This window comes from Gobio gobio (genome assembly GCF_949357685.1).
Source record: "Gobio gobio genome assembly, chromosome: 15".
Classification (NCBI taxonomy): domain Eukaryota; kingdom Metazoa; phylum Chordata; class Actinopteri; order Cypriniformes; family Gobionidae; genus Gobio; species Gobio gobio.
The window spans coordinates 25,023,092-25,040,435 of NC_137108.1; the positions used below are offsets into that span (position 1 = coordinate 25,023,092).

Consider the following 17,344-nt stretch of genomic DNA (forward strand, 5'->3'; position numbering starts at 1 on the left):
ATTGTAGAGACTCAATATACAAATGAATCGGCCAGAAAGTCCTTCAAACAAGGTTTAGTTTTTGTACACCACTGCATGTATTGAAATGTATTGCACTGTGACGTGAAAATTCGCGTTTCAGCATTCGCTACTGTCGCACCAGTGATCCTCACAGGCCGCCGTACTTCCTGACCGAGGTGAGAATGGCCGGCTGGATGTGGCTCCGGTGCCTTTTCGGGCCCAATCTGCAGCGGATCCACCGCTCACCGGACCAGACACGAGCTGACGGCAGAACGCCCCGCAGGGTAACGTTAGGACTTTTCCTACCCCTTCAAATAGAGCAGTAGTATTAAAGCACTGCTGAGATCAGTCTCGCACGAATGTGCGGAAGTGCATAATTGTGTTATTGGTTGAGTCCTAAATCCTAGTGAGCTGCCTATCTAGACAGCATTTTGGGCATCATATGCGATTTGATTTGGTTCAAACGTTGGCGTTATGCGCCAATGAAGTCCTAAACAGCTAGAACCCTAGATAGGCAGCTCACTATGTTTTGAGACCCATCCATTGACAGAGAGCTGTTTGCTAACTGACTTGAGCTTAGCTCTAACGGTCGAATGACAGGTCAGTCAACCATCTGTCATGAGGAGCGCAACCATAACAACACTATTACTGCACCCACGCGATGATTGATTGATTGATTGTGTTTCTATTTAGTTTATCAGACATCTGCCATTGTCTTGGCTTCGTACGTGGACAGTTGTATTAATAATTGATTAATAATGGCATCACATCTCTTTCTCTTACCCACTCCTTCACAGAGAGTTTAAATAATAGGGTATGCTGTATTAAAACATTCAAGTTTACCTATTCAACAGGATCCTGATTTAAAAAAAATACCATAGTAATTTCGTGTTGTTACTAATAATTCATTAATAGGCTCTCCTTCAAGAAGCTTTCTCAATATTTCAATTATTTTTCACGACTATGGTGACTAAAACTAGTATAGATTGATTGATATTGTTCTTGATATTGATTGAACTGTTAATGTTTATTTAACATTATTATGTCCATAATTGTTTATATACACACGTATTTAATGTTTTATTTCTGTTAAATAGCTTAATTAATAGAATGAAACAATAAAAACAATATTCATTATGAATATAATAATAATACTTATTTTTGTTGTTTTGAAATATAAATGGTAAGTTTGAAAATAAAAAAACAATATGTTTGTATGTGAATTACTGTAAACTTAACTTTTTCCCGTTTCAGAAAGAATAGCTTTTACATGAAAAAAAGTTATTTATGACAGGGAACACTGTTTCCTCCTGAAGGATAGAAAAAAATTGAATATCAGTCAAATATATCCATCAAGCATATTACGAGTCAATCTAATACCAAGTGACCACAGATTTATTGTTGTAAAATATCTGTAGTATTTTTATGTGCTGAACACTATGGTCAGTCACCATAGAAAACTTTTGTAAAGATCCTCATAACTGGCATGTCTTTATCTTCCGCAGGGGTGGAATTATCAGCCCAGAGGTTTGGAGAAGCACACAGACAGCATCCTCGGTTGGGTATGTGATCACTGTGATGATTCATGCACATTTTCTCTGCAGTTTGTGTAGTGACCAAGTGATGTCACTGAATATTAAAGGCATAGTTCATCCAAAAATGAAATTTCTGTCATTAATTACTCACCCATGTCTTTCTAAGCTTATAAGAATGTTCATCTTCGGAACACAAATGAAGATATTTTTTATTAAATCAGCAGGCTTTCTAACCCCACATAGACTGCAACACAAGTACCACTTTCAAGGCCCAGAAAGGTCATTAAAATAGTCCATGTGGTTCCAGTGGTTCAACCTTAATGTTATGAAGGGATGAGAATACTTTTTGTGTGCAAAAAAATAAATAAAATAACACATTTATTTAACAATTTCTTATCTTCCGTATCAGTCTTTAATGCTGTTCACGTTGTGTAAACAAATAAATTGATGAATTAACATATTAATGGGGTTAAAAAGTAAAAGTATTCTCATCTCAGATTTCATCAAAAAAATCTTAATTTGTGTTCTTAATTTGGGTTTGGAACGACGCGTAATTAATGACAGAATTTTCATTTTTGTGTGAACTAAAGCCTTGTTTATACTTTCGCCTGGCTCCGCAGCGCAAGCCTCCGCTGACTGCCTGTGATCCTCCCCAAACGAACAAGGCGTTTATACTCGTAGACAGTAAAAGAAATGGACACAGCGACCCCATAGACTTCACAGAGAAAAAGTGAAGTCAAGTAGAAGCACTCACTTCCTGATGGCTGAGCGTACTGCGCAGCCTCAGACTGAGCTTGACGACGTAGATGTGGCGTGAGCAACCTGTCTGACAGTGGCAAGTCTTCTAGTAGTTGTGCAAAGTGAAATCTGAATCACGTTGTTGAAATATTTTGTCCCGTTGCTTTTGGCTCTCTGTGGTCTTCTCGACATGCTTCTCCCTTGACTTCATCGGACTTGATGCCTCCACGTCCCCCCGGTTGCCTCATAGACAGTAAAAGATTGCCAGTGAGTTTCTCCTCCTGTCTATACAGTAATTTCTCTACTATACGACGGAGTCGTGTGGTTATGACGCAATCGTTAGCCTATTTTTTACAAAAACGGCTTCTATGGGGCGATAGTGTAAGATACAAGGTAATAGAGCCTTTTTATACATTGTCGTGTTTCTTTAGAAATAAACAATGGACAAATGGAGTATTTAAATGCCTCAGATGTAAAGATATTCACTGTCAAAGTGAGGCCAAAATGAATGGGAGTCAATGGGATGCAAACAGCAGGTGATGGCTTGGTTAGCAATGGCTGCCCCAGTGGAAGGTACGCTTTCCAGGTGCTGGATTACCCCCTTGTTTATACTTGATGCGCTCGCTGTTGTGCTATTATTTGAAACGACAGAGGGTGATTTGGAGTAATTGTTCTATAAACCATCAGGAAGCAGCTGTGAGAAGAAGTAGAAGAATGTACATACACAGGTGACAATATTTATTTGAGTACAATTCACCAAAAACCACACTGCAAAAGAATCGTGTAAAACTCAGTAAACCTTGATATTATTACTTTATTATTTTATTGACATAAGAACACAATGTATGTACACGTATACAACTAAATTAACGATTTCTTATTTCACTAAACATTTTAATTTAGTTTCGTGAACATTTTTGAACATGGATCTTTATTTTCAATAAAAGGGCTTATTTATGCTTTTGTAGGCTCATTTTGTAAATATAACCAACTAATTTGTATGTGCAAACTGGGTGCCGGTGTGATGAGACGTCATGCTCGGCTAGAATCGCCTAGAACTCGTGCATCTTCGGATGCGGAGCCACGCGAAAAGTTACCAAAAATACGCTGCACACCGCCACGCGAAATGGGGTCTCGCGCACTCAACGCGCACTACTGCCCACTCCGCGATGACGTAGTTTTTGCCGGCCGCACCCTCGCGCTCGTGCGGACGTGGTGAGTATAAACAAGGCTTAACCCTTTAAGCTTCTTTGCAATTTATTAGGGCTGTCAAAAGATTAATCGCAATTAATCGCATCCAAAATAAAAGTTTGTGTTTGCATAATATATGTGTGTGTACTCTGTTAATTATTATTTATATATAAATACACACGCATTCATGTATATATTTAAGAAATATTTGCATGTATACTGTATATACATTTATATAATCTATAATATATATAAATATAAATGTTTTATATATAAAAAATAATCTTTTTTTCTTAAATATATACATGCTTGTGTGTATTTATATATAAATAATACAACTCCAAATCAGAAAAAGTTGGGACAATATGGAAAACGCAAATAAAAAAAAAAAGAAGTGATTTCTAAATTTACTTTGACTTGTATTTCATTGCAGACAATATGAACAAAAAATATTTCATGTTTTGTCTGGTCAACTTCATGTCATTTGTAAATATGCATCCTTTCCTGTAATTCAGACCTGCAACAGTAAAGCATTTACCACTTTGTAATGTTGCCATTCCTTTTCACAACACTTAAAAGACGTTTAGGGACTGAAGACACCAAGTGATGAAGTGTTTCAGGTGTAATTTTGTCCCATTCTTCCTGCAAACAAGTCTTGAGGTGGGCAACAGTACGGGGTCTTCGTTGTTGCATTTTGCGCTTCAAAATGCGCCACACATTCTCTATTGGAGACAGGTCGGGACTGCAGGCAGGCCAGTCAAGTACCCGTACCCTCTTCCTCCGCAGCCAGGACTTTGTAATGTGTGCAGAATGTGGTTTTGCATTGTCTTGTTGAAATATGCATGGACGTCCCTGGAAAAGATGTCTTCTTGAAGGCAGCATATTATGCTCCAAAATCTCTATGTACTTTTCAGCATTATTGGTGCCTTCACAGAAGTGCAAGTTGCCTTTGCCAAGGGCACTGACACAACCCCATACCATGACAGACCCTGGCTTCTGGACTTGTTGCTGGTAACAGTCTGGATGATCCTTTTCTTCTTTGGTCTGGAGCACACGGCGTCCATTCCTCCCAAAAAATACCTAAAATACTGATTCATCTGACCACAGTACACGTTTCCACTGTGTGATGGTGCATCCCAGATGCCTCCGAGCCCAGAGAAGTCGACGGCGCTTCTGGACACTGTTAACATAGGGCTTCCTTTTGGCACAGTACAGCTTTAACTGGCATTTGTAGATGTAACTACGTATTGTGGTACTTGACAAAGGTTTGCCAAAGTAGTCCTGAGCCCATGTGGTGATATCGCTTATAGATGAATGACGATTCTTGATGCAGTGCCGCCTGAGGGATCAGAGATCACGGTTGTTCAGCTTAGGCTTGCGCCCTTGTCCTTTATGCACTGAAATTCCTCCCGATTCCTTGAATCTTTTAATTATGTTATGCACTGTTGAATGTGAAATATCCAAATCTCTTCCTATCTTTCTTTGAGGAACATTGTTTTTAAACATTTCAATAATTATTTGTTGGCAAACTGGCGATCCTCGGCCCATCTTTGCTCCTAAAGGATTAGACCTTTCTTGGATTCTGCTTTTGTACCAAATCATAATTACAATCACCTGTTGACATCACCTGTTTCAAATCACATCATTATTTAACCATTTTACCTCATTACTAGCCCTAAATTGCTCCTGTCCCAACTTTTTTTGAAATGTGTTGCAGGTCTGAATGACAGGAAAGGATGCATATTTACAAATGACATGAAGTTGACCAGACAAAACATGAAATATTTTGTGTTCATATTGTCTGCAATGAAATACAAGTCAAAGTAAATTTAGAAATCACTTTTTTTATTTGCGTTTTCCATACTGTCCCAACTTTTTCTGATTTGGGGTTGTAATTAACAGAGTACACACACATATATTATGTAAACACAAACTTTTATTTTGGATGCGATTAATCGCAATTAATCTTTAGACAGCCCTACAATTTATCCCTGTCAAAAGCACAAAAAAAAGTCCAAAAGTTTTGTAATGTGAAATTGAATCCCTGTCATGTGTTGTCTTTCAGGCCTCAGTGCTGTGGTCTCTGTCGTACTATAGTTCTCCACTGCTCCTCTGCTATCTCTACAGGAAAGGTAAAACACAAATACAGCATCATACAACAGCAAACAACTAGACTTATTGATTACACTTTGCTTTGATGCTCCCCTTTAGATATTTGGTTGACTAGACATAATGTTGCACCTAAATGTCGACTAACTCTCATTAGAGTATTAGTTGAGTATAAGTAGACTTTTAAGTGTAGGATTAGTGTTAGTAGAATAAGGGGTTAAGTGTTAGAAGAATAAGACGTTAAGTGTTAGAAGAATAAGACATGTACTTGCATGGTTACTTCTAGTCAGTTGCGTGTCTGTTGGGGGAGCATCAAAATAAAGTGTTTGCAGATATTAAGAAGATCGTTACTAATTCTCTAATAAGAGTTAGTTGACTAGGTGCAAAGTTACTTCTAGTCAACAGAATGTCTAAAGGGGACCATCAAAATAAAAATGTATTTATGTGCTAAAATATAATATTTTTTAAATATAAAATTAAATATAAATATTATATGCAGATCTTATTGTGTTACACAAGCAGGTGTTGATTGGTTCAGTCTTAACGTTACCTTCAGTCGGTGTAATCATATCAAATGAGTCACGGGCTAATGCTCTGACAGCAGTGCTGTATGTATTTTTAGCCTGGTTCATTCATAAGAGGTCTCAGTGATGTTCTTCTGCTAAGCAGACCTGAGAGGAGTACTGATGTTCAGGTTGTGAATGAGCTATGCTGTCGTTTATTAACTGAAAAACCTCTTTGCTGACTCAGTAGCCGTATTTTACATCATGACAAAACCAAGGTATGATTTCGTTTGAATATTCAAATAGCTGAATCAAAGATGTTATGATGCATTTATAGTATTAAGTACTGAACAAGTTTAATTTCTGTATTTTAATGTTGTATCCAGTATGATAAATGTTATTCTGGTTGTACTATAGTCCAATATCATTTTGATATTGTGCTGTTATTAAAGGAGTGTATTATGGTTAGAGAGCGTGTTGTTCTCTTATGTCTCTGGCAAAAGAGTGCCTCTGTGTCTTACAAAGATGTTATTTAATGGCATTTTCTAATAATTGTGTAATTATTAAATGACAAGGAAGTGCTACTAATTGTTTTTCATATAATTAAGATACATTGATAGTATATTGTAATTTTATAAATGACAGATTATATCTGCAGATTAGTGTAATGTGTTATTGACCACAAATAAAAGCAATCAACAATTTCTGCTGTCTCGGGTGAGCTGTAGTTCAGACTTTTGCACACGTTGCTAAAAATACACCACACTGTTCAAAAGATTAAAAAATAATAATAATACTTTCATTCAGCAAAAGGCACATTAAATTGATCAAAAGTGACAGTAAATATATTTGTAATGTTACAATAGATTTCTATTTCAAATAAATGCTGTTCTTTTGAACCTTTCATTCAGCAAAGAATCCTGTATCTGACAGAACAACTGTTTTCAACATTGATAATAAAAAGAAATGTTTCAAAATTCCACAAAATTGATCACCTTGTCACAGTCCACTGTCCATTAAACATATTTTGCTGGACTGTATTATTTCTACCCCTTTGAGGAACTTGTTTTATTCCTGATACCTAAACAAGAAAATCCAAACGTAGTTTTAGAAAAAAAAAAAAAGATTCTTAAACATCTTACTTAGTTTTATTTTTGAATAACTAAACCTGCCATAGCATACCGTGGCATTAAAAAAGAAAAGAACGAAAGAAATAGAAATTTTTCTTGATCAGCAAATCATCATATTAGAATGATTTCTGAAGGATCATGTGACACTGAAGACTGGAGTAATGATGCTGAAAATTCAGCTTTGCCATCACAGAAATAAATTAAATTTTAAAACGCATTAAAACCGAAAACACTTATTTTAAATTGTAGTAATATTTCACAATATTACTGATTTTTTTTACTGTATTTTATTCAAATAAATGTGCTTTGGTGCACATAAGAGACTTCTTTCAAATACATACAAATCTTACTGACCCCAAACTTTGAATAGTAGTTATAAAAAATATATGAAATATGTATTTAAAAATAATAATATTTTTCATGAAACACTGCTGAATTCAACATAACATTTAAAACATCTTAGAAAATAAAAAAATATCAGTTTGCGAGGTATAAAAACAAAGATACATGATCAATACATCAATGTAAAAGACACATCTGACCATCCTTGCTGTGCCATGAATAGTATTTGTTTCTAAATTGTGTCAGACTGAACAATTGTAATCCCAAGCATTAATATTGTGATGAGTTATTGTGTGCTATTAATAATGCTATCTCTTCTAGGGTACATCTGCAGCAGTAAGCTGGTTCCTCTCAGTCAGTATGTTGGCACAGCGCTGGTCTGTCTGCTGGGAGTGGCCTGTCTGAGAGGTGACGCTATATTTTACCTTGTTTATTACTAATGTTTGTCTGTTTAATTACTTCATGTATGTTCACACTGTTGTAAAATAACGTTATATTAACATTGTTTGTGTTTTTACTGCTGTGCTGTTGTTAGGGTGGGGGCGCTGGAGAAACCCAGAGTACCTTCAGTTCATCAGCATACTGGAGGAGACCAGGAAGAACCACACGCTTAGCAACAAGGTGACACAGTAGCAGTGCCATAGGAACATTCCCATGGAGCTTTGCTTTAATGAGTTATTAAATGGATGTTGATTATGTCCCCTACAGAAAAAACTGGCCTGCTTTGACTTTGACTTCAAACACTGGCCTGTAGATTTCAGCTGGAAAGAAGTTAGTAGTCCGTAAGTAAAGCCTGTCTCTCTTTCTCTCGCCAAAAAAGAGGAATATCCATCCCCAACCGCAAATGCTATCTTCTTAGAATAGAAAAAATATATATATTTGTATTATACTCATAATGACACTCAAAGGGCCCTATTTTAACGATCTGAAACGCAAGTGTGAAAGCGCGAAGCGCAAGTAACTTTGTGGGCGGGTCTCGGCGCTGTTGCTATTTTCCCGGCGGGATAAATGGCTCTTGCGCCCAGCGCAAATCTAAAATGGGTTGGTCTGAAGTAGCTTCATTATTCATAGGTGTGGTTTGGGCGTAACGTGAATAAACCAATCCGAGCGTCATCCAACATTCCCTTTAAAAGCAGGTGCGCAAGTTCCATTATGGATTGCTATTATTATGGCGTATTTACCAGGCGCACGCCAGGAGCGGTTCACAGCCGAGGAGACTGATGTTCTTGTAAGAGCAGTGACAGACAGAGAAGTGAAGTTGTAATGTTGTACATTATGGTAAAGGTGATTTCACAGTCTTTTTTTTTTTCAGTTTTTAATTTTTTTCAGTTTTTCAGTCGATTTTTTTTCCTGGTTCTTGACGGACAAACCAATTTGTCAGATGTCCTTATATACATATATGTCTTGCCACTATATTGGGCAAACAGGTCTTATCCTTAATTATTACAATTAGCCTGAATCATTTGTAAGCTAGATTTATGCCTATTTTTTCACATCTTCGTGGCACACCACAATGATTTCCGTCATCTCATGTGTTAATATTTTTTTAGTGTAACAATTTATGATTTGCAAAAATAACTGTTGCATCTGTGTAGATTACATGAGCAAAGTGTATGCGCGTTGTGCACGCTAGCCTATACATTATGGTCAAGCATGCGCCCTTAAAATAGCATAATGAACAACGCGCAACGCGCCACTGACTTTAGACTAGGTTTTTTCTGGTCAGTGGCGCAATTGTTTAATGGAACAGCAAAATAGCACCAGGGATTGTTTGCGCCGGAACACGCCTCCTTTTTTGCGCTGAACCGCCCAGGTAGCGCAAGTTCATTCACTAGTTTAGCGACGTGCTTCTGTGGAGGGAAAAGCGCGCTTTGCGCGGGTGCAAAATAGGAATGACACATGCGTCGGTGTACAAAGTCAATTGCGCTGGGTGCAAGATAGGGCCCAAAGTCATGTCTCCAACCAACGTGTCATCCCTTAAAAATGATCACGCAGCACTTGTCATGCAAACTGCTGGAACTAGTTCATAATTTTAATTTCTACATTTTTTGGGAACCTGGACACTGTGGAATCACAGGAAACAAGGAAGCAGACACTGCTGCAAAAGAGGCACTATCAGCAGACATCGGATCTAAAACCCATAATAAATTCCTATATTAATAACAAATGGCAAACAGAGTGGATCAATACACCATGAACAAACTTCATGAAATCAGTCCCAAAGTTGGGAGGAGAGGTTTATATAATGTTTTTAATCGATGGGTCTAGATTGTTTATACCCATTGAGTAATGGGCCATTCCAGGAAGACACACAAGTTTGTAATATTAAGGAAAAGATCCACCAACATGGTCTTTTTATCAAAGTCCTTTATCCCTAAAGCATGTTTTATTAGATTGTGCTGTGTTTAACCCTGTGAGAAACCTTTTTTATTAGGTTAACACTTTGGAATACATTTTTAACAAAGTTAAACCCAATATGGAGTTTTTAGCAAAAATATATTGGTTACCAAACATATTTCTTGCCACAAAAATAATTAAAAGACAAAAATAAAAACCAGCTCTCAATCTTTCAGTTTTAGAGGAGTTTGCTTTAATTGAGTGTCATTGGCTAATTCTGCGATCAGTGCATTTTTCTAACGTATCTGCACTTCCTCTGTCTGCAGGAAGCTGTCTAAAGGTGGTGTGTCTCTGCTACGGCCAGAGCCGAAACACAGAGGAGCAGCAGACGGTGTGCTGAGTTCAGTTCGCACGCTGCCGTGCCACATCTTAGGGTAAAAAGTGCCTGATAACACATTTACACACTTACAAGAATATACTTCATTGTTAGGGTTGTATAAATACAAAGATTTAGATGAGAGTTCTGGGAATTGGTGACTTCTATTACATATTCATCAGCAGTTATGCCACATGTTAGAGTCTCATATATGTATATGTTTTGTGTAGTTATCTGATAGCGCACTCTTTCGGCCGGAGGATGCTGTACCCAGGGTCAGTGGGTCTGCTGCAGAAGGCCATGAGGCCCATGTTACAGCAAGGCCAGGCCAGACTCGTAGAAGAGGTAACACCGAAAGACAACTACAAGCCAGTTCATTTAATTTTGTTCCAGGTTTTCATCACCTGGAAAAGGAGTTACAAAATTTAAAATGTAATTGGCAATGACATTTTTTTTAAAATTAGCAATACCAAATAATTAAATCCTAAAATGGAATGTTACAAAAATGTTACACTTGTGACATTGCTGTGCTGCGTGGTCACGAAACCTTATCATTTGCATGCGTTTTCAAGCATTGCGGTTAAAAACAAATGATTTTAAAATGCTTAAAGGGTTACTTCAATGATTTAGCATTAAGCTTTGTATCAGTAGAAACCTGGTAGTATATTGGAATTATGGTACTTTCCCCCCTCATATCCCCCTGAGACGAGAGAATTATGCATTTTATTTCTGGGAAAAATCCTCGGATGATGCAAATATCGTCATTTTGTGTCATCTGAGGATTTTTTGGCCAGAGCCTAAAGACTACAGCCAGTAGTAGGAGCTAGTTCCACATGTTATCAACCCGCCCACAGCGGAGGGATCTCACTCACAGAATTTTTAATGCACACGGCCGCTGCCGCTCGGATCGGGCATTCATAATGGAGCGGTGCAGAGAAAAGTGTTTCAACTTTTCAATGAATTCCTATGAAAGTTTAGCTTCCATATGCGTGCATATATTAGAAAACTTAACATTTTGCAGTTTATTTAGTAATTGTTTAATCGCGATTTCAATCATCAAAATAACATGCAGCAAAAAGTCATTTCATGTGCTCTTGGGGGCCCCCTGGTGGCCAAGGGGGCCCTAAGCAGCCGCTTAGTTCGCTTATGCCTTGGGCCGGCTCTGCTTATCGCATATGTTGCACTTTGCTGACTCGGCATCCACTTTTATAAGTGTATAAAAGCTGCTTGGCTTTTGGAACCGAAATTTGGCACCGAAAGATACATAATTTTTCGATACTCATAGTATCGGATTTTTTTGTTCGATACCATAAAAGTATCGCCGTTCGGTGCCCAGCCCTAGTGGTCTGGCGTCTGAGAGGCAGCTTTCTGTGTGCACTTTCGTGTCGTCGCACTTTTCAGACTTATCCACGTCTGCTCTTCTGAATTTTAACTTTTAAGTATGACTATGGTTGCGCGCACTGCGTCTGGGAACTGCCGCCTTCTATTTTGCTATCAATTGATTGGTGTTCAAAAAATACTTGGAAATCATTGAACTTCATGTGATCCTACAAGAGTGATTACTGATAGGCTGTCTGCAACAACAACAAAAAACAATCACGTTTTAAAGAAGAAAACAAATCATCCACTTACTTTCAAAGTGGCTACGACTTTCTACTTTGAGGGCCTTGATAGAAATGTAATGGAGTAAAAAGTACGATATTTGTCTTTCAAATGTAGTGAAGGAAAAGTCATAAGTACACTTTTTGAGTATCTGTACTTTCCTTGAGTAGTATTTTTTTCTGGAAACTTAAGTCCCTACTGAAGTAAATGTACTTAGTTACTGTCCACCTCTGCGCTTACCTCAGCTCTGCACTCTCGTGATGAATGAAATCTGACTCCTGCTGCGTTTGTGCCGTGACTTTCGTTTGGCTCACTCACACGTTATTGAAAAGACACGTTCAGTTTTTCAATTGTATTGTTTATTCTCTAACTGAAATAATTATTGTATTACTATGAAAATCAAAACGACGATGAGGTGGAGCCACGGTGGGCAAGAGATGTAACCAGTCGCCGTGGCTTTGGGAGTGGCCTCGTTGGGCAGCGAAGCAAATGCATTCTGGGCGTTGTCTTTCATCCACATGAGACAAAAATACATTTTCTGTCTTTTCTCAGTCTAGAAGGCACCAAATTCAAAAATAATTTCACATTTCTACTACATAAATGACCCAGTTTGAATACACATTCATCTTCCCAGCGCTGAAGTACCCCTTTAAGCGTATTAACAGCGAATGACACCTAATTTTGCTATATGCGCACAGTCGCACACTCTCTGACTGTTTTTTTTCTTTTCTTTTGCATTTATTTTTGGCCATATGACAGAGATCTGATATTCTATTTGTCGTATTTCTGTTTTGCATAAAACTGAAGAATATTCAATACATCCTCTAATGTATTCTAAAATGATCTGATATTAACTTTTGCATGGATTTTATTGAAAAGAGCTTAAGTTTTAAAATATATGAATATGCATTTAAGTTTTTCTTGCCTCATGGGTTTACATTATCTTAACAAGCAAAGCAATTCAACATTACATTAAATAAAATATTTGGGCTACAGATTATCACAAATGTTTTATGTTTATTGAACACAATATACAGTCATTGACTAAACATATTTAGGTTCAGTGTAAGCACTGAAAACATTGAAAACATCGTAGTAGTTTTGTGCACGCATGAACGTCATAGCAACGTACAACACAAAGTACCTCACGCGGGAAACAATTAATGTAACGCGTAAATGCACGTAACTAACGTAAATCAAGCAAGCTAGTAATGCATAGGGCACAAAGTGTTGGCAAAATAACACATTAGCAGACCGGAGGGAATAATGTGACATTTTTTCCAGAAAAACGTATTGCACAAAATAAAGCACTTTCAAGGACCCTTATCTATCATTTTAATACATTAAAAAATGTTATTTATTCCTTTGATGGCAAAGCTGATTTTTCAGCATCATTACGCCAGTCTTCAGTGTCACATGATCCTTCAGAAATCATTCTAATATGCTGATTTGGCACTCAAGAATAATCTCTTATTTTTTCATTAATCAATTTTTTTTTTTTTTTTTATAAAAATATTCTGATCAACTTTTGTACAGTAGTGTGTATCCAAGAAATGTGGAAATTTGTGTGGGAACCCTGAATAAAGGTCATAACCCCATCTTTGCCTTGTTGTGTTCAGTATGACGGTCAGCGGAACAAACTGGTGGCTTGTGATGGGAATGAGATTGACACCATGTTTGTGGATCGGAGGAGAGACGGAGGACCATCCGGAAAAACTCTGGTAAGAATCTGAATAGTGTAAATAAAGTAAATGTGTCATTAGACGAGAGAAGAAGAAATCATAATAGAGAAGCTTCAGAGATAGAAAGTAGTATAATAACATAATTAAATACGTAACATAATGTCATATTACCTCAAGCCACATTCCAATGCTGATATAATGAGTGTCACAGGTGATCTGCTGTGAGGGAAACGCAGGATTCTATGAGGTCGGCTGCATGAATACGCCCCTGGATGGTAAATGTGTTCACCTCAGTGTGTCTGTGTTGTATTTTCAACATTGATACACTAGATGGATGTGAAACTGTTTCCTCTGTTGTGTTTATAGGTGGATACTCAGTGTTGGGCTGGAATCACCCTGGGTTTGGCGGCAGTACAGTAAGTGAACATCATGCCATCTGTTCCTCACACTGACCTTGTCACAACAGCACACCGCTAATGTAGTGTACACTGGTTACATGAGAGTATTTGTTTGGATTATCTAAAATGCAAAATGGATATAAACTTTTTTTTTCCTTTTCTGCTTTTTCAGGGAGTTCCATTTCCTCAAAATGAGGCCAACGCGATGGACGTCGTCATTCAGTTTGCCGTGCACAAACTGGGCTTCCAGTTGAGTGACATTATTGTGTATGCCTGGTCAATAGGGGGCTTCACAGGTAAACCATCACAGATCAGACAACGGACAAAATGATTCATTTGTTTTACTGTAATTCTTAACGTCTTGCTCTATTTTAGCCAGTTGGGCTGTGATGTCATACCCAGAGATCCGAGCTCTGGTTCTAGATGCCTCATTTGATGACCTTTTACCCCTTGCGCTGAAGGTCATGCCAGAAAGCTGGAGTGAGTGTTGTACTCTCTTCATCTCTACTAAAGAGTGACCCAAACAATTCACTGATGAATCCGTTTGTTTCTATTTCCTCAGGACCCTTGGTCACCCATACGGTGAGGCAGTACATGAACCTGAACAATGCTGAACAGCTTTGCAAGTTAGTCATCTTTGTTTTTTACGATTAAATTCAACATGAAACAGACGTTGCGACGGACTTATTTCTCGAATGAGAAAAAAATGTTGGACGGGACTTAATTTTGTTCATTGGGAATTGATTGGATTGTTGCGCCAGTAACAACATCATCAGAGAAGGGATTTCGCTGCAAGAGGGAGGGGGAAGTTATTTTGATGAAAGATTATGAAGGCACATGAATTAAAAATGATGTGCACCAATAAATCATTTGATGAGAGGTCAATTTTGATTTATTGTGACTTTAAATGAATGATGTGAAATTTACAACGTAAGCTCCATTTAAATGCTTTGGCTCTCATTTCAGGTACCAAGGTCCAGTGTTATTGATCAGAAGAACCAAAGATGAAATCATCACTACCACGTGAGTTATTCAGGACACAAATAAACACATTCTTGCCTGTGGGGGCAAACGTGAATTGCTCCGGATCTTGACGTGGCCTTTTTGTGTATTGATGCAGTGGTCCAGAAGACATCATGTCCAACAGAGGAAATGACCTGTTACTTAAACTACTCCAGTACAGGTCAGACAGCATTCACTGAAGCGGCTTAATCTGACTCGGCTCCTTCAGTTGCTTTCATCTCTCAGTCTCTCTGTCCCTCAGGTATCCTAAGGTCATGACAGATGATGCTATCAGGGCTGTCAGGCAGTGGCTCGCAGCAGGGACACAGGTTGAAGGAGGTGTGTTTTTATAGTTTATAGTTGATTCATTTTTATTAATATCAGTTTTTTTAATTCCATATTTTATTTGTTATTTATTAATATCTCTTGGTCTATCAGAAGTAGATAATATTACTTTTTATTTATATATTTAATATAATTTTTGATTTCTAATATATTTTTTGTCTTGGTCAATATTGGAAGTCGATACTACCGGTATTCCTTATTTTATTTAAATTAATATATTTTGTACTAAGGTATACATAATTTCTCATTTTCTGTGCTATGAGAAATAAATGCCTGAACTATATAGCATGACTTATGGTTTTATTTTTGTTTTTTTTTATCTAAAATATTATCGCTTAGAAAAGGTTGTCAAACTGAGTCCCAGTGAGTGAAAATTAATAAACCAGTTAAAAGGTACAAAATGATCTTTATGGATTATTTTTGCTTTGTAAAGACTAGTCAGAAATGATGTGGTTATTCATTATTTATATTTTATTCGGTTATTCAGTTGAGTTTTTTTTCTTCATGCTTACATTTAACAGTGATGGTTAATGGTGGATAGAAAACAGAGTGTCTGTTTTAAAGTTGTGTCATGATTTACTCACCTTCTAGTTGTTTCAAACCTGTATGAACTTCTCTCTTCAAAATATCCTCTTTTGTGTTCAGCAGAAGAATGTCGGAAACCAAACAGTTGATGGACCCAATTGACATCCATAGTATTTTTTTTTTTTTTCATACTATGGAAGTCAGTGGGGTCCTTCAACTGTTTGGTTTCTTACATTCTTTAAAATATTTTTTTTTTTTTTGTGTGTTCAGCAGAAGAAAGAAATTCATACAGGTTTAAAACAACTTGAGGGCGAGTAAATGATGACAGAATTTACATTTTTGGGTGAACTATCATTTAAAAGGGACCAAATATTTTCCAGATATTTTGGAAAAACCCTAATATGTAAAGAACTCTCGGTATCAGACAGAATTTCTAGATGGATTTATTCCATAATATCTGGGGTTTTATTCCTTTGTTTCTTCTGTTTGATTTGGCTGTATTAAGCAGAATGTCACTTTTTCTCTGTTCCTCAGAATCTGTGTACACTGGCTATGAGGTGGATGATGATTGGTGCATCTCTGTGCTGCAGTCCTATAAGACAGACAGAGAGACCCTGTTCCCCTGGAGCGTTGGTACGTGCTTCATACACTGTAGACATACTCACTTCCAGTGTGGTAGAAACGAGGACGTTCAGCAATGATTTCCATTACTATGGCTACAGCTTCTGCGTAAAACAGTACAGACATCTGATCTTCTATCTTCTGTTTCAGGTGAAGACATGGAACTCGAAGGCAGAAGACAGCTTGCTCTATTCTTGGTATGTTACAAAAATATCAGAGTATACACCATGTTATACTGTAGTGTAGTATATTGTAGCTTCCCACAATCTTGCACATCAGCGTGACATAATTGCCGTCTTTATATGTAGTATTTAAGCTATTAAGGGCTTTTATATTTTTGTGGTAACTGGTCATTTCTCTCTCTCAGGCACGAAAGTACATGCAAAATTTTGATACGACGCACTGCACTCCACTACCCATTTCTGAGTTCAAGACCTCCCTCCATACTGTAGAGAGCCAATGAGAGACAGGAAGAGAGCACTGGAGGCCAGAGGTCAAAGGGAATCACATACCGGTACATTTGAGTCGGCTCTGAGGGACGACAGGGAGGCGTTTAGAATTAGTTGTTCATCTCTAAATGTGACAAAGCTACTAGTTTTTGTTTGTTCGCATGGTTTGACCGAGGCGTTTTAAATGTATTGGTTGTGCCATGCCTCCATCGCAGTGGGTATTAATCATGAAAATGAGGGTTGGAAATGTTGACGCTCAGGTTTGTCATCACCGTCTGTTTCTTTTGAGAGACTCAAAGTGATGGGACTCAAAAGATCTCTTGCCTCTTTCTCAGTCTGTTTTTATTTGTATTCTCTATTTTGTGGAGCACTGTAATTATGAACAAATCGTATCGTTAAATAAATGTCCTGAATGTTATGTTGTATATGAATATTAAATAAAAACGGGATACTCTTTTT

General features: G+C 37.5%; 1 protein-coding gene across 1 annotated transcript; it reads left to right on the forward strand.

Annotated features, from left to right (window-relative positions):
- Positions 1-163: 163 nt before the first annotated feature.
- On the forward strand, positions 164-17,341 carry abhd16a (abhydrolase domain containing 16A, phospholipase). The gene is made up of 20 exons (XM_079837191.1): positions 164-284; positions 1,506-1,562; positions 5,530-5,596; positions 7,870-7,956; positions 8,084-8,169; positions 8,257-8,330; positions 10,212-10,319; positions 10,492-10,606; positions 13,483-13,584; positions 13,757-13,820; positions 13,912-13,961; positions 14,116-14,239; positions 14,319-14,423; positions 14,506-14,569; positions 14,910-14,966; positions 15,064-15,126; positions 15,208-15,284; positions 16,350-16,448; positions 16,587-16,633; positions 16,804-17,341. The coding sequence occupies exons 1-20, from the start codon at positions 183-185 to the stop codon at positions 16,897-16,899; spliced, it is 1,644 nt and encodes a 547-aa protein (XP_079693317.1). The 5' UTR covers positions 164-182; the 3' UTR covers positions 16,900-17,341.
- Positions 17,342-17,344: the final 3 nt, after the last annotated feature.

What these genes read in the sequence shown, in the direction of transcription:
- abhd16a (XM_079837191.1), top strand. Translation starts at nt 183, where the DNA reads ATGGCCGGCTGGATGTGGCTCCGGTGCCTTTTCGGGCCCAATCTGCAG. An exon ending in AGGCCAGACTCGTAGAAGAG is followed by an intron (nt 10,607 to 13,482) that starts GTAACACCGAAA and finishes TGTTGTGTTCAG; the next exon opens with TATGACGGTCAGCGGAACAA. An exon ending in GGTCATGCCAGAAAGCTGGA is followed by an intron (nt 14,424 to 14,505) that starts GTGAGTGTTGTA and finishes CTATTTCCTCAG; the next exon opens with GACCCTTGGTCACCCATACG.